Source organism: Stegodyphus dumicola, chromosome 3, assembly GCF_044657685.1.
Source record: "Stegodyphus dumicola isolate Sdum_Otavi_A_Nest chromosome 3, ASM4465768v1".
Classification (NCBI taxonomy): domain Eukaryota; kingdom Metazoa; phylum Arthropoda; class Arachnida; order Araneae; family Eresidae; genus Stegodyphus; species Stegodyphus dumicola.
Window position 1 is genome coordinate 231,367,487 of NC_140770.1, and position 17,267 is coordinate 231,384,753.

The window sequence follows — 17,267 nt, forward strand, 5'->3', positions numbered from 1 at the left end:
TTTAGGTCCAGAGTTTGGAATTTACTGTGTCAATCACCTTTTGTTGCCTATGCTTCAGAATTGGCTACGAAGAACAACAAAGATCTATCGTGGTTGGCAGAACTTTGCAACCAATTTCAAGCAGTGTTGTGGTTTAGCAACAGATTTGGTTGTTGATTACATACAGTACTTAGCAGGTATTTTAAATTTTTGTCATTTCTTTCATCTTTTTCAATTTATATTAGATTTTTGTATATGCAGTCAAAAGTTGTTAATACGGACACCCGTAATCCGGATCTCAAAGCTACGAACTTTCTGCGCATGTGTATATGCGCATATGCGTTTACGCATGCGCGTTTAATATATAATGGACGGTAAAGCTAAAATTATCTAATTGTCTATTTCAGTTAATGTTGCAGATTGCGTTGTTCCTTAATCTTATAATTGGATCCGGCTTATTATTTTTTGCAGACTGTTAGAGCAATTTTATAAAAGTAAGCTTGAACTTTCGATTATGTCAAAAAGAATTTCCGATTCTGGAGCTGCCAAAGGATCTATCTACAAAGCGAAAGCATGTTTCGATGTCCATCAAACAAAAAGTGGAATTGCTGCAAAAAATGGATAAAGGCATATCCTTTGTTTCTCTAACCATTTCGAAATCTGTTTATTAATTTCATGCTGCTTTGTGGGGGGGGGGCGTCGTGGCTTGCAATGAAGTGAAAGTTGATCTGTCAGCACTATCCTTATCTTCAGGGCAGATGTTTTAATTTTATTTGGCTTATAATTCCTTACTAAATGTAGTATTTCATCTCGATGTACTCCATCATTGATATGATTTAAATCAAATTTCTTGTCATTATAATTCACTTCTGATAGTGAAGAAAGTGTCACAGAGGCTATTGAAAACAAAAAAATTTTGATTGACAAATTAGTCGGTATTCTCGACACAGCAATTATAGGACTTGAACAGCGGAACTTTGTAACTGGTAAGATGAAACAGAACAAGAAATTATGTCTGCTTATAGAATTAAAGAGAAAGTATTATCATATAAAACGGAGCAACTTAAACAACTTACATTGAAAGAAATGTTTAATAAACTAAACAAATAAATATTAAGCTTTTTTTCTTTTTCTTCCTTTCTTTCTTCTTCTTCTTCTTCTTTTTTTTTTTTTTTTTTTTTAAATTTTGATACCCTTTAGATCATATTGTTCTTTATTTCATAAATTACGGTTTCATATTTTTAATTTTATAATTTCTGCATGTCATTTTACTATATTTAAATTGATGATCTATAATCCGTAAAAATCGATAATCCAGTCCGGATTAAAGACTTTTGACTGTATTATAGAATACATTAATAGTGGAATCAATTATGAAAAGTAAGTTTTCTTTTTAATTACTTTAGTTTTAAATAAGGTTAATTTAGTAGTACTAGTATCTTGAATTGTATGTGACACAGATTGTTTTAATGGCATTTTTATATATTATTAAGGCAGATATTTATTTTGTATGGTTTAGTTTAATGTCCTGTTTAGAATAACTCATTTTTATGTCTCATTTTAATTTCACTTGCACTGCTTTCAAATGCAAATTAACTGTTAGATTCTGTAAAGATTGATTGCCTTTTGTATACCTTTGAAAATTTATAGAAAGGTTTTTTATTTTGTATTTTGTTAGTATTTAATGTATTAAATATTTTGCTATGCAAGGCTAGCTGAAAACCTGTATTTTTAGCAGTTTGAATCAGAAAATTGTGATTTCTTTGAAGTTTTATTGATAGCAGATTTTATTTACCCATGATTTTAAAATTATTGTAATTTATCTTTTACATTCACAAAGCTTTGTAAATGCTTAGAGAGCTTTACAAAACTTGTAAAGTGTTAGATTGCAGTAACTTTTAATTCTGTTCTTGCAAGTGCTTTTTAAAAAAAAAAAAAAAAAGAAGAAGATATTGTAGTCTGCGAAAACAGAGTTATAGTCTCTGTTTTCATAGATGAAATGGTAACTAATTTTCACAGGTAAAATAGTGTTTACCTTTAAAATTTTAAAAAGCAAATGATTCTGCACTAGCTACATAACGTAGGGCATTCAAAACATATTTGTTAACTATAAAACGGCTGCAATTCATGAAAATTATCTATTAGGTGCATTATAAATTAAATACATTTTATTTTATAGCATTTGTATTAATACATTATTTAAAAAAGTAAAAGGTAATCTGATCTTGAATTTTAATTTGGCAGTAGAAGAGTTTATTTATCAAATGAAAACGTTATATTTCCTTTAAAGTATATTAAAGAAACATATATTTTTGTGGCAGATTATGTTTAAAATGCATTCAGTATGAAAATCAGAGCTGTTTTTAGGTAACATGCAAATATTTGTTTGTTGAGATCTATAATTTATATGATATTAGAAGTATCCTTTAGTAATTGAACTGATAGTGTAAATGTTTGTAAAAATTGTCATTTAGCTGTATTATAAATTATAATAATTATTGTCAAACTTTGATAAACTAAAACTGAATGGAGCAGAAAAAAATGTCAGTAATCAATAATTTAGTTTATCAATAAAGATTCATATTAATTTCAAATTGCACATTTTGAATGAAGTTTCACTTTTTAATAACAAATTTTGACTAATGAAAGCTCTATTGTAGGTATGCTATGAATTGTATCAGTTAGATATATTATTAAAAAAGTAAAGCCTTAAATTATTAAGAATATTTATATTGCTCTTAAATCACTTAATTTGTTAAGCAGTATAGAGTTTTAATTTGTGAAGAAAATTAGCAATCATATTTCAAGGAAAATGACAGCACCTTTCAGAATTGGAAATTCGTCAGTCAGGTTATGGTAAAATTTTCTGGTAGTGTATGATATAAAATGAAATATAGGTGACTGGGGGAGAATGGAATATAGATGTTTCTAACATCATATGATCAAAAATGTTTATACTATTATTTTCTTTTAAAGTATCATTTTGTTAATTTTTCATAAATGGACCATATTATTCATTGCTTACATGGACCATATTCTATTGCGTTACTTTTTGATTTAATTAAGCAATTGGCCCAATGATCTAAAGTTAGTTTTATAATTTCAGTTTGAATTGGTAGCCTAGCATTTTCAAACTTCAAATTATTTGCTGAAGTCAGCAATAAGAGTGGCATATGAATTTGATTTGTTTGATCGGTCAGATGGCCTAATTAATTGATATGCTATTTTAACTGGTATTGCTGTTGCATATATTTCACTTGGAATTTGTTCTTTGCTGTTTTTCTCATTACTTTCATTAACCTTTTACCTTATTAACTTGAATAGACTAATTTTATTATTTTTCAATTGTTTGATTTCCAGTGTATCACAAAGATCATAAATATTATTAGAAAATCTGGTAGAATGTAAAAAACTTAGTATTTATTTTGTACTGAAGTAGAAATGATAAAAGGGTAGAAATAAAAAACTTTTTTTCATTAAACTTTGAGCAACCGTATAATTTTTGTAACAGTAAAATGAAGGTATAATTGATGATTTCAAATTATGGTTTGTATGATTTTTGAAATTATCTATTTATTAACAGAAGTTTCTCCTGAAAAATTGTCTGAAGAGTCTGGTGTTCATTTGATGATCCAGCAGCTTTTCTTTGTATTAGCAGAATGTGTTGCTCAACCTATGGAAATCATATCTCGTCTTGGTTGTGCTTGTATTAGGTGATAAATTTGTTTCATTATTATATTTAATGTTTGTAATTTTGTACTGCTAAGAAGATTTTTAAAATTCAATATAGAAAATACTTCCTAATGCTGTAAACTTCATTTCACTTTATGATGTTCCATTAGTATGATATTTAACTGTGAAATATCATATATCTTTTATAATGTATAATTCATATTATTTATGTGTAATATGTGTAATCTTTTATTTAATTTCAGGCATACTGTTCTAAGTGCGGGAAAATATTTTACTACACAAATATGGGACATAGTTTGCTTTAATTTGCAACGAACATGTGAAGTGAGCTTGCACAGTATAAAACAATTGATGGTTTGTTTTCGTATTGATTCTGATAATTTTTATGGAGATATAGGCGAGGTAAAAGTTGCTGCTAGAAGAGATTGTTCAGTCCAAGAATCAGAGAGACTGAGGACACTTTCTCATCAAGTAAGCATTGTTCATTCTATTTAATTCTGTTGCTGTTTTGTTTGATTTTATTGATGTTTTCTTTCATTCTAACCTTGAAGTATAGAAATTTTGATAAAAATAAGTAAAAACTGTTCCTTTTTAATTGTAATTTCATTAGTTATGTTGTATACCTACTAGGATAATAGGTATACAACATTTATTACTCTTGTTAAAGGTATGTTTGCTTAGTACAACAAAAAATTTTATTACATTTCTTCTAGATGTGTGCATACATCTAAGTATAGAAAAGTCTGTCCCGTTCCTGTATAGTATGCTATCTTTGTTTATATTATTTTAATGTGAATAATATTTATTATATGTGTTATAATTTCCTATCGTTTAAAATGCCAGTTTTATTTCCACATACTTTAGCTGCAACCTTGCACATTGTATATTCTGGTCTTATCTTTAAATGTAATTATTATGTCAAAGAAGTGGTAAGAATGTGATTAAAATCAATACACAGACAGAGAATGCATTTTTAACTAAATCATTTTAATTCTAAGAATGTTATGTAGTACAATTATTAAACATATAGGGTAAAAAATAGAAAGTAAAACCACCTCTTTGTGTGATATTAACAACAACTCTTTGTGATTCCTAGCCCATCAATATTTGCATATTGTCTAGAGGTATGGATGGCCATATTGTTTCCTTAATTGTCACAGTTCATCCTTTGTTTCAAGCTAGAGCAGAGCAATCAAAGACCAGTTAGTCTCACAAATGCTGAACCGGGGAGAGATCTGCACACCATAATGGTCAAAAAAGGATCTGGTTTGGTTTATGTGATTTTGGCAAAGCACTTGAAGACTATATGCCTAAGGGTAGGGATGCCTTTCTGAAGGACTTTCTAAGGAAAACTGACTTTAGATATACACATTACACATAGGGAAAACCACAAAAACAGTCATGCAGGCAGTCTGTTCACCAGGATTTGAACACCAGATCAAACTACCTGAGTTCAGCAATTTTACTGCTCGGGAGTTTGTAGGCCAAGAGGATTAGGATACCTTCTGGAGTTTGCATGCTGATGTTAACTATGGCCATTATCTTGCTGAAAAAGATCATTTTATGACCTCTGACAACAGGTAATGCAGTCAGCTGAACACCTTAACCTCATATCAATGTGTTAATCATTGTACTCCTTATTGAAATTAAGGTGACCTGCTGTTGATGTTGAATGCACCAAAAATCATTGTCATATTGATGAGCAGTATAGTGTTTGTTCAGTGATTGCAGCAGGATTGAATCTGTCTCCACATCACTTCCAGACTGCCATTTGATGATTTATCATTAACAGGGTAGAAACAGGATTCACCACTTAACATTATCCAATGTCATTTATTACATCAAAAGACTCAGTCTTGACACCATTGTAATCTTTCATATTTGTTGACGTTATGTCAAATGCAGTTTTTGCAAGGTAATTTCGCCCAATTTACTGCAGATTTTTCTAGCTGACATTGGAGCATACAAAGGTCCCTGCACAATCTGCAGAATGTTAAAAATTTTTAAGAGTGAAGCCTTCACTGCATGCTTTTTTATGTGTCAATTCAAACATTATAACATTTGTCTAGATCAGTGGTGTCCAACCAGCTTTGCCTTAAGGGCTACTTTAAAATTTCTGCTGTGACTCATTGGTATCCAATATTTTATGGTTGGGAAATAACAATTTCGTCAAAATATATGATTTTATTGGATGATTTTTGTTTCCAAATAATAAGGAGATAATAATAAGTTAATATGAACATACAAAAAACTGAAGAAACTTCATGAATAAGTTCAAACTAATTTTATTTCAAATTAGAATATAAAGAAAAGCACATAATAATAAACTAGTTACTAATACAAATAAGTATAACTGTTAAATTGTCAAATATCCCTAAGACGGAATTACATGAGGTAATTCTATTATGTTAATGAGGTGTGATTATTAATATTCTCTGATGACTTATTACAATTTTGCACATATTCTGATACACAGCATGCCAGCACTGTATTCTTTTTTGCATGCTCTAGAGTTGGCGTATTTCTGTACTTGCTCTTTATTATTTTAAGTTGTGAAGAAACCTGTTCACAGAAGTATGTTGACCTAAAAAGTGCTTTCACTGTTAGTGCACACCTAAATATATTTTTGTATTTAGTAGGGTCTATTAGTTTTAGTAGGGTCTATTAATTTCATCACTTTCATTTTCTGTGCTTTTGAGTGTTATATCAACACGAAGATAATTACTCTCTAATTCAACCCCTGATTTATCAATAAAACAAGATTTTTTCCACTATGTCATATGTCTAATTCCAAGAAAGGACTTTTTGTAAACAATACAATAGACTCAATACATGATGTCTTGGAATCTTATTTAAATTCTGAGCTAAGTAACAGAAGGTGTTCAACATGCTTCTTAGATGGATTATACTACAAAAAATTTAGAATGAAAGTAAATGACGGAAAATGTTGATAGTCTTTCTCCAATTTTTTTTCTTTCACAAATTGATTTTAGCTAGAAAAGCAGATATTGAGCCCTTCATTTCTAATGTGTGTTCCGCCCCCGCTTGTAAAATGATATTTAGATCATTGGTTAAAAATGCACAGGCCACTCCATGCCATCCAATCCAATTTTTGATCATAATTGCCTTTGGATATGAGAAAAGTTTTAATCTCTGACAAATCCAACAAATCCAACAAATCTTGTTAAATTTTTTCTTTGACTCCATACTTCTGTGGGGTAAATGATATCACCATACTCGCTATCTAGCCCATCAAGCAAAGCTTTAAAAAGTCGATGATCCAAAGGCCGTCCTTAGATAAAATTTATAGTACATATAATAACAATCATTTTCTAATTGAGGTTCAGCTTTTCAGTGGTCAGATTTCCTTGATTAATAACTCAGTGGTATGCATGGAATATATAAAATGTGTCATCCACCTAATAAATAAAAGTCCAATAAACCCAATGTTATTCTTGATCATAGTCAGCGCACTGTGCATTGTAATTGCATCAACATGTTCTCTTCAATATTGAATTAGTATATTATAGAAGAGAACAATTGGCATGTTCTAGAGAGAGTGTTCCCCTTGAGTGTGTTTTGCCAAAATCAACATCATCAACAATGCTTATTTAACGGAGAAGTATGAAATCAGGAAAGATCAGAAGTTGTACTGAGTCAGTAGCATCAGTGGATTTATCGAACTGCAGGAAAAAATATACATATTTTTAAAAATTGGATCTCATTTGTATGTAGATGTTGTTTGCCATATAGTTCACTTGTCATGGTGTTTGTTTCCTATGAGAAGCATATCTTTTATAACCATGAGGATTTCATTTTTGTTTTTATATTCATGAAATAAAGACTCTGACATTGCCAGTGTAGCTTCCTTCACAATGCCCCATCTGAATATGCCTCTCTATGTGGTACAAAAATGTAACTTACTTTTAAGGATGCTTCTGTGTGATTCTTTGCTTCATTTGTTAGGGTGAAAAGATTACTTTGTTGAACATTTAGAGAAGATTTTAATGATTGAACTCTATGTCTGCATAAAGCAGAATATGCATAAACCATAATGAATGGATATTTACTATTGAAATCTTTATGAACAGTTTTATGATGACATTTAACATTATATGACTGTGGTGCTGCTACTGAAGATATATTTGTTTGTTAAGCAGATGATGCTGCATAATAAATAAACTGCTTTTATGCCAGCGTTCGTAAATAATAGCACTTCTTTCCTTTCAGGGTTGAAGTTTTCTTTCCTTTTGATGGTTGTGGCATGTCACTCATGTTAAAAAGCACATTACGAGATATACAAAATAACTAAAGTGTTAGTTTAAAACTACAATGCAGTTTAATAGTCACTACCATAATATTTATCAACTTATTTGAACTGAACTGATGGCTGACTTCCATAGATCGCATGGCTATAGATAGATGATTCAGTCTCTGCGAAGAGCTTATGTTAAAGCAGGTACTTTAATCCTAATTGGCTGTGCTGATAAAACCACAGAAACTAAGGTGAGTGAGTTAAGGTAATATGAGTAGGTAAACACAAATGCAGTACTCCTGTATGTGACATGTAATTGTACTTTTTTATGGTTATTTTTTGCATTAGGATTAGAGTAAGGCTTCCTTCTCATGGTATGATTGTGATTATGGCTACTGGACACCTAAAGATGGAATTGCAGGCTACCTTTGAGCCACCAGTTGGACACCGCTAGTCTAAGTGTACCTATGCTCCTATAATAATTCATATTTCCTTCTTCAGTTCATTTTGTCCATATCTTATGCACAGTTAGCAAATATTTGTGTGCTTCAGCTATGATATGATGGTATGGCAAGTTAGCAGATGTTGATGTATAAAATAGACCTGAAATAAAAACTGTTGTTAAATTTTCCGTTTAATAAAAATTTTCTTTGGTAGCATCTCTGTGTTATTTCTTCAATTTAACATTTATTCTGAAAGGAAAAGCATCTCTAAAATGCAGGCTTATATGAGCTGAAGAAAATGACAAATATATGTTTATCTGAATCCTAACCTTTTTTACATTTTTCTTTGGTTTCATTTGCTAAACATGCAGCCAACTCAGATTTTCTTGCAATTTATGAAATACCCTGGCAAAATCTTCCTTGTGCTGTCTTTTCTCTTTCAAGTAGTGTACATTCTTAAGTAATATTTTTGCTCAAAAAACAAATTTCTAAATTTATAATTTAATTATTGATGATAATGCCAAAATTTTGATTATGTGAATTATTAGGCAATCAAGACTTTGATTCATGGTATCTTAATGTTTATTTTACCCTAATACAGTACAAGGTCCGAAATCCGGACTCGTTGGGACTTCGGCAATTCTGGATTTGGGATTTTTCCGGATAATAGATCATCAGTTTAAATCTAGTAAGATGGCATGTAGAAATTATAAAATTAAAAATATGAAATTGCAATTTATGAAATAATGAAGTATTTATGATCTAAAGTGTATCAAAATTTACAAAAAAAGCTTAATATTTATTTGTTTACCTTATTAAACATTTCTTTCAATGTAAGTTGTTTTAAGTTACTTCGTTTTTTGTGCTAATACTTTCTTTTTAATTCTGTAAACAGAGATAGTCTCTTGTTCAGTTACATTGTTGTCCTGTAACTGCTGTTTCAAGAATTCCGACTAACTTTTCAATCAAAATTTTCTCATTTTCAGTAACTTCTCTGTCACTTTCTTCACTATCGGTAGCGGTATTTTCTGGATCTAGAACCATACTACAGATTTTTCCTTTCATTAATTGATTGATGATTGAAAAGCATTGTCATCACAGTGAAAAACTTCTTTTATATCATCTTCATATATTACCGCTTCTCCACATTTCTTTACAAAATCCGTTAACTGGAAAATATCACCTTTGTTTTGCGATATCCGAAAACCTTTAAAATTAGCGGTTGTCATAATCAAATTTAGCTATCCTTGCATCATGAGCTTGGCGACTAACGACAAGTTGTTCCGTTAAATTTTATCTTGCTTCTATCATGCACTGAGACAAGCTTGAATTGTATTAGTTTACTTATTTATTATACTTATGTCTATTTCTCGCACACGCTTAAGTCTTATCAGATAAATAAATTCCCACATATATTTAAGCCTTATTGAGGGCCGGCGCAAGATATCGCCTGATGGTCCGCCTGATGAACCCTCTGTGGGTCCTCAAGTCTGTGACTTGGCATGGCCATATGAGCCCTGACACTGGTTCCGGGTTTATGCGAATAACAAATCAGTTATTTTTAATTCAAATAGCCCTAAATGTATAATCTTTGGGTCTATGAGTATCATCAACAAAATCTATTTTTAGCATATGGAAAGAAATTTTTGGTAAATTTTTCCTCGTCAACATTTTTAGTGCAACTGAAATCTGTAATCATCGCCAAGCGTAATGTCAACATAAAAGGTTACCACATTCCTTTATTATTCAAATAGTAACATAAAAAATTGTTTAGGTATCGCTGCATGAGTCATTAATAAGTTGTCATGTTTTGATAAATATGCGGTAATGAAAGGAAAGAATAATAAATAATGATTCGCCAGGTTGACGTCAGATCAACGCTGTATCTATGTGGAATGTTTCAGTCTGAGATGCACGCCAAGCAAATAGGCAGCAACGGAGGCAAATTACTGATTGTACAAATTTATGCTAAATTTATTGTTTTTTCAGTAACGGAGTATTTTATTTGGTATCAAAGATAATTAAGAATTGTTACTCTCCAGATGTTTTATTATGTGCGGAGGGGGAAATCAAATGCGCACACGTAAAGCCTATGAGAAAAATTTTGTTAGTGATTTTGAGGTCCGGATTTTAGATCATTCGGGATAATGGACGTCCAGATGTTGGACTTTGTACTGTATTTTTTTCCCTGTGAGTAAAGGAAGAATACAGTTTTGATTATTAGGTTTTATACTTGTAGAGTTTTTTATCATCCCCCAAAATACTAAAAGTACTATGTAAATATGTTTATATATAATAAGCAGATGATTTTCACAGAATTTTGTGCAACAGTCATGCATGTTTGATGTATGCATATGATTGCATTTTCTTGTTAGGTATTTTTATTGGATTGTCAACAAACATCTAACCTTAGTGCCAAATCAAGCTGTGTGGAAGATGATGAACGCACTTTTACATTTTTACTCTTTCCTCCCAATCTTGATCAAGAAGATATTGAAGCTTCAGTTATTAGGTCAGTTTTGCAATTATAATATTTTCAAATCAGTTTCATGCTTATGAACATTTGCATGCTTGTTTATTGTATGCTTACATTTAGTTTTTGACATAAAGTGATTTGATAAATCCTGTGCGACTAGATACTGCCAAATTAAAAATGAATTTTTCACTATAAATTTTAATGTTTTCAGAGCTTCATATTTGTCTTTGTTTTCAATAGACATAATCTGCATATCTGAGGCAAAAGGCAATTATATTTCTCTATATTGTATAATGTAATAGTCCTCTATATAGTATAATGCACATTATTTTCGTGATATTTGTGATATATTGAGTTTTAAAATAAAATAAACAAGATTTATTTAAATACAGTAACTCTGACTAATATCTACAAATATAAAATATTAGTTTCACCATCATAAGGCCCGGTGGCACAATGTTTGGCGTGTGGCGCAGTAGCACCACAAGTCGGGATTTCAGTCCCCGAACTGGGCAGTGTTGACTCAACCTTTCATCCCTTGAGTGGGCTGATAAAATGAGTACCAAGTTCACTTGGGGGCCAAAAACCGGGGGTTCTGCAACAAGCTGACCAATCCAGGGTATATGCTCATGCACTCCGGGGCCCGCGGCCAAGAAAGCAGAAATTAGGGCACTGCAGGTCATGGCTCGCTAAGGGTTCTTGCACCATTGAGGTTTTTTTTTTTTTTTTTTTTTTTTTTTTTTAATAGTTTCAGCATCGTTATTTATTTACAGTAAAGAGAGAATGTGTTTTTTTACTTAAAATAGAAAGTGATACATATCTGTATGCAACAGAAACCATAAAAGTCTTAAAAAGCTTGCTTATTTTTCATAAAAGTAAATTTGGGTTCCATATCATGTCCTCATTATATGCTAATAAAAAGAACCATGATTGATGCAAGTTTTAATTTTTAGCTAAGCAAATTAATGTATAGTTCCCTATCATGAATTTATGGTTTTGTGTGAAAAAGTAAAGAAGGAGCTTTGAAAGTAGTTATCCCACAAATGCATATCTTTTTCATCTAACGAAACTTAAACTAAATACTGTAATAATTAATTAATGAACTAGAGCACCAAAACAAGAATTGCTGTAGAATTTTTCTGTCAGATAGTATTAACATTTTCTAATCAAAAATTGTTGTAGTACATATCATATTGATTCTAAATGGGATAAATGAGAGCATTCAAAATGTTTTTCAATGTTGCTAAACTTTTTTATACAAGTATGACTTTTTTACATTATAGGCTACATTTTATCATTTTTAGATTATGTCAAATGAAATGTGATAACCATTAGCATGCAGATATTAATTTTACATAATTTTGTCTTGGACAAATGAGAATGAATTAGGTTGATTAGGTTGTTTTTATGCAGAAGACTTGAAAAATGAGCAATGCCCTCACCAGGACTCGGACCTCTCGAATACGCGCGGAATGGGCTGACCACTATACCACGAAGGCATGCTAAGAAGGTGGGAGAAATACCTTATAACATTCGATTTAACACCAAAAGTATTGCATGCAATTCAATTCAGTCCATGCTGAAGTTTCTTGGATCTTGAAATCTGCTTTTTCCAGTTAAATTTGCTGACCGGTAAAATACCTAAATATTTCATTTCATTCACCATCTCAAGCAGATCATTATTAAAAACCTGTTGATAGCCATCATAAGTAGTATTTCTTTATCAATGAGGGCATCATTTTAGATATTTCATGGTTAAATTTCAGCATAAAATTTGTCAGCCACTCAAAAAGGAAATTTAGAATACTTTGAGCAAGCAAAAAAATATCATACAACTCCTTTCTATGTACACAGAGCAACAGATCATTAGCAGAATCAATTTCTCCACAACTGAAAAAATCAGCAAGTTTCTACAAGAGGTCATTGAAAATGACAATCCAAAGCCTCGGATTGAAAACAGAACCTTGTGGACATCCCTTTTTAGGGCCACGAAAGGTGGCACCCCCCCCCCAAAAAAAGCTCAACAATCCATCAGCAACAACATTAAACACATTATGGGACAGTTTCATTTTCTTCAGTAAATTATGAATGGCAAACAATCATTCATTATTATAGGCTCTTTCAGTATTCAAAAAAATTAAAATAGTATACAAACTTCTCATATTTCCCCTCTGTACAATGCCGCTTAGATGCTAAAATGCATGCTCAGTATATTTTTTAGCAGTGATATCATATTGATCAGCACTAAGATTTTTATTATATAGATGCCAAGTAATTCTATTAGTAATTAATCTTCCATTAGTAATTCTGTTTAATAATTAATTTATCAAAACATGTATCTAGAAAGAAGGCAGATAAACTTAAGATTATTCACATGTGGAACACTGAAAGTCTTTTTTTGTGGGTATCACAATGACAATGGCATCCTTCCAGGTGTTCAGAAAAACACAAAGACTTAAATTAATGTCGAATAATCTGTGAAAAACATCACGGAAATAATGATGAAGGTATCTTATAGTTTCATTGGGAATAGAATCAAGACCAGAAGCCTTACCAGGCATTAAATTCTGAATTATATCATCAACTTTGGCTGGCGAAAAGGGAGGATCAGTGTGAGATTTATATTCACTGTGAGCAGGTAAGTGGCACTGAGCATGAAAATCTTATTAAACCTCTCACAATCAGAAGGAAGGCTTTTGCAGTTTAAAAGCTTTTGCAGAATATAAGAAGGGCAGAATTGCTCTTCATTATATTCTCTTTATTAGGGAAACTTTCAATCTCAGTAATGTCTACAAATTTTGCTCCCATGAATGACTTAGTGAAGTAAAATCTCCATACCTGCAAATAACTGTAATTTTTAAGATAGTTCATGGAGTGCTGTCCTTATCCTATATGATAACCTTCAACTGAGTACATATTCACATTAGATCCTTTAGCTGTTAAATGACAAAAAAAAAAAAAAAAAAAAAAAAAAAGGTTTCCAAGTGGATAGTGTCATTTTTATGCTGAAGTGATTTAGAGAAGGTAGGACGTGCAGTGTATCAGAGATTTCATTTGAAAACAAACTGTTATTTTGAATCAAAACAACACTTGCTGTAGGAGTATTTTCCCAGATTATGTGAAACAGACTTCTTTGCTGCTGTATAGTCTTTCCCAAATGAAACTGTTCTAACCAGAACTAAAATACATGTATATAAAGGTGTACTATTGGGAAAAAAATGGCATTAGTATCTTTTTAAGGCAGAGCATGAGGCAGTTCTTCTAACACTGAAAGGAGAGTCTCATCAAGCTGGTATATCCACAATGTTTAACAAAGGTATTTGAAAATGAAAGTTGCAACAGTCATGTATTTGAACTTGTATAATTTGGTTTTCTTACCTATCTTTGGCTCACACTGCAGAAAGCAGTGCCCTGTAACAAGATTTTCCACTGTTGAAACTGATATTCATGCATATAAAGAATGCAGATGGTTACATTTAAGATATTCAAATCTTGAAAAAAAAAATGATTTGTTGATTTGTTTCTGAATTGTCAAGGGGTCTGAGAATAAGAATGCATGTAGAAGCTTTTGGACAATATTTTTACTGAAAAATGTAATTGAAATAATGTTTATGGGTTTTATAGTCTTTGTTAGCTAAAAAAAACTTAAACATTGCTTGAAATCAATAATTTATAGGATAGACAATTGTGAATATAAGATTTGAACTTTATCTACTGTTCATATATGTTATTTTAGTATTAATTTAATTATTAAGAGAACATATATTGGACGGTCTTTTTTTTTCCCCTCCCCTCTTGGAATTTGCAAAGCAAATCTTTGATAATTTTCATTGACTCAGGTTAAAAAAACGTATTAGTATAATAAGCATGGGCATTTTTTAAATAGCAACTGTCTACTTTTAATTAAATTAGTTTAAATCACAATAGGTACAGCTGTGTTTGATTAATGACATCTTAACTGATCTTAACTGACATCTCATGTATGATCTCACAGCACAGTTATTTGAATTTTCAATTTCTATTATAATTGATATTGGGAATATTATATTACAGTTAACTAATAATGTGAATTCTGTCATTGGTGTATTCCATGGAAGTCTTGGTCTTAAGGTTGATTAAAATGCAAATAATCTAAACAGAAAAGCAGATTAGCAAAAGTATTAACACTGAGTATGGAGCCAAACTGTTTATTGTGCTATATGTGATCATAGATTAATCACAATGTGAGAAATCCAAAAGATCGATACTGAAGGAGTTACAATTTTGCTTTCATGACACATATGCTACACAGATCAATGAATTTATAAATAATGAAGTTAGCTGTTCTTGCTATGAAATTAGGAGCATAACCGTTTAGTACCTTTGCTATTTTTTTAGATCAATCTTATATCTTATATCTATTTTTTAGATCAATCTTATATCATTTGCAATGTTCCTGCAAATTTCTGAAATTTGTTAAAATAAAATAATTTTGTAAAAAATTTGTAAAAAAATTTGATGAAACCAAATTACTTTATAAAATGTTTTGTAATTATATTCCTATATGTGAACTGTAACAACACAATTTCAATGAATTTTTTTCTGTTTTGTATTTTGTATTAAAATACATTTGTTTTTAGGGTCCCATTCTGCAACTTAGTTGTCGGATTGTTATCTCATCAGATTTTACTCCAGACTCTTGGTTCTATGCTTTTGCAAGGAACACAATATATGCTTCCTATACTTATGACTCTTTTGCCATCAGAAAATCCTGTGCCATATGTAGCTGATGAAGTTAAAAAACCAGGTACTATATCATTTTCCTTATTTTTTATGATTTAAAATTTTCTAATTTTGATTGTAAATGAAGTAATAGAAATTTATGACTTGGGAAAAACTGTTATCATCATTATTATTCTTATGTGTTTCTTGCTTTAAAACAAAGAAGAAAATTCAGCTTATTTTGTTTTGTTTTTGTGGTGAAGAAAATTGAAATTTGAACATTTAAATTTCCAGATTATTAGAGATGCTATTTTTCCCTTATGTTTGCATCTTTTAAAAACATGCAAATTGTTAGTTCATTAAAGCATTTTAATATTTAAGCTCTGCTATTAATAATAGGCTAAAATTTCTTTTATTCTTTGTTTTCTGCCTAGGTAGGCTCTCGGTTATTTTCTGTTGATTTGATTTGTTTCTTATCTATTTGACTATTAACTGATGCTCCTGTTAATCTTAAATATATATATGACATAATAAAAACAAGGGAAAAACTGGAACACTGTAGATTCATATTGAAGGATTCTGATTGCATAGTATGCTAATGTGCTGACTTCATAATATCCAAAAAACTTGGCAGTCAAGGCAGTTTTAATTCCATTTTTATTTGCAATTGATATTTGTGGCCACAGTTCACTTGGTACTTAAGTTGTGCCTATTCAAGAACATTTACATTTTTGATATTATTTCAATAGGAAGCAGCATAGCGAAATTACGTCCAAGCAGAGCAGAGACAGAAGCTGAACTGCAAAGTTATACAAGATGGAAGCCCACGAAAGGAAAGGTTTCGTTCCCAATTATAACAACATCAGTGCTGTGCAGGCCATGCAAAATCGAATGATCTAGAAATGACGCAATTGAGAGAAGTTATTATAATTTTTAGAACCAAAGGGAGACCATTTTACCGTTAGTTTAAATTATAATTTTGATTCACATATTTTTTATCTTACACACACACACACACACACACACACACACATATATATATATATATATTTAGTCAGACTCAGGTCCTTGATCCAGTTAGCTTAGCTTATCTACTTGTCTCTAAATCATTTTCAGAGATTGTGTCTTATCTGTCCTTTAATATAAATAACTTTGTTTTGCTGAAATATGCAAGGAGCCCCAGAAAGATTTTTATTTTACATCAATTCATAACATTATAAAAAAATCATGTATTAGAATTCTATTTGCAAGAAAGGAAAAAAATAACCGGAGAAGTTTTTATATTGCAAAAATTGCAATAAAAAAAATTGCAATTAACACAAAAGGTGAAGTATGAAACATATATTTAACAAACCTCAACATGGTCACCTTTTGCTGCTTGGAAAGTGCCAATACTTTGATAAACCAAATTCTTTTTCATATCCAGAGAACATATTCTGTAGAAATTGATGGAAGGCTATCATAATTGAAATAAATTTCCTGTGTTTTTCTGCATTTTAGCATAAATTGTAAATGTGTAAACATGTCTTTCCATGTTTGCTATGACATTTTCTTCAGATACTTGTGGGGAATTTTATTTTATTTAACTATAATACATATTTTCATTTATCATGCATAATTCGCCACCCTCTTTTTTTCCCATTTTCAAATTTAGGAAGCCATTAGCACCATCAGTTGAGCACTGTTACAAATATTTATGATAAAACAATTTTTTTATCAT

At 30.7% G+C, this 17,267-nt stretch overlaps 1 protein-coding gene across 8 annotated transcripts in view; it reads left to right on the top strand.

Moving 5' to 3' along the window:
* The window catches only part of LOC118200518 (brefeldin A-inhibited guanine nucleotide-exchange protein 3), a 153,913-nt gene that overhangs the window by 92,171 nt on the left and 44,475 nt on the right, over positions 1-17,267 (top strand). For 5 of the 8 annotated variants that reach the window (XM_085813901.1, XM_085813898.1, XM_085813899.1 and 2 more), the window contains 5 exons: positions 6-176; positions 3,563-3,692; positions 3,915-4,143; positions 10,746-10,882; positions 15,466-15,632. In XM_085813901.1, coding sequence (XP_085670027.1) covers positions 6-176; positions 3,563-3,692; positions 3,915-4,143; positions 10,746-10,882; positions 15,466-15,632 — 834 coding nt within the window. Of the gene's footprint in view, positions 1-5; positions 177-3,562; positions 3,693-3,914; positions 4,144-4,385; positions 4,434-7,902; positions 8,179-8,275; positions 8,592-10,745; positions 10,883-15,465; positions 15,633-17,267 lie in introns of those variants that run through there. The other 3 variants (XR_015040419.1, XR_015040420.1, XM_085813903.1) reach the window with 3 other exon arrangements.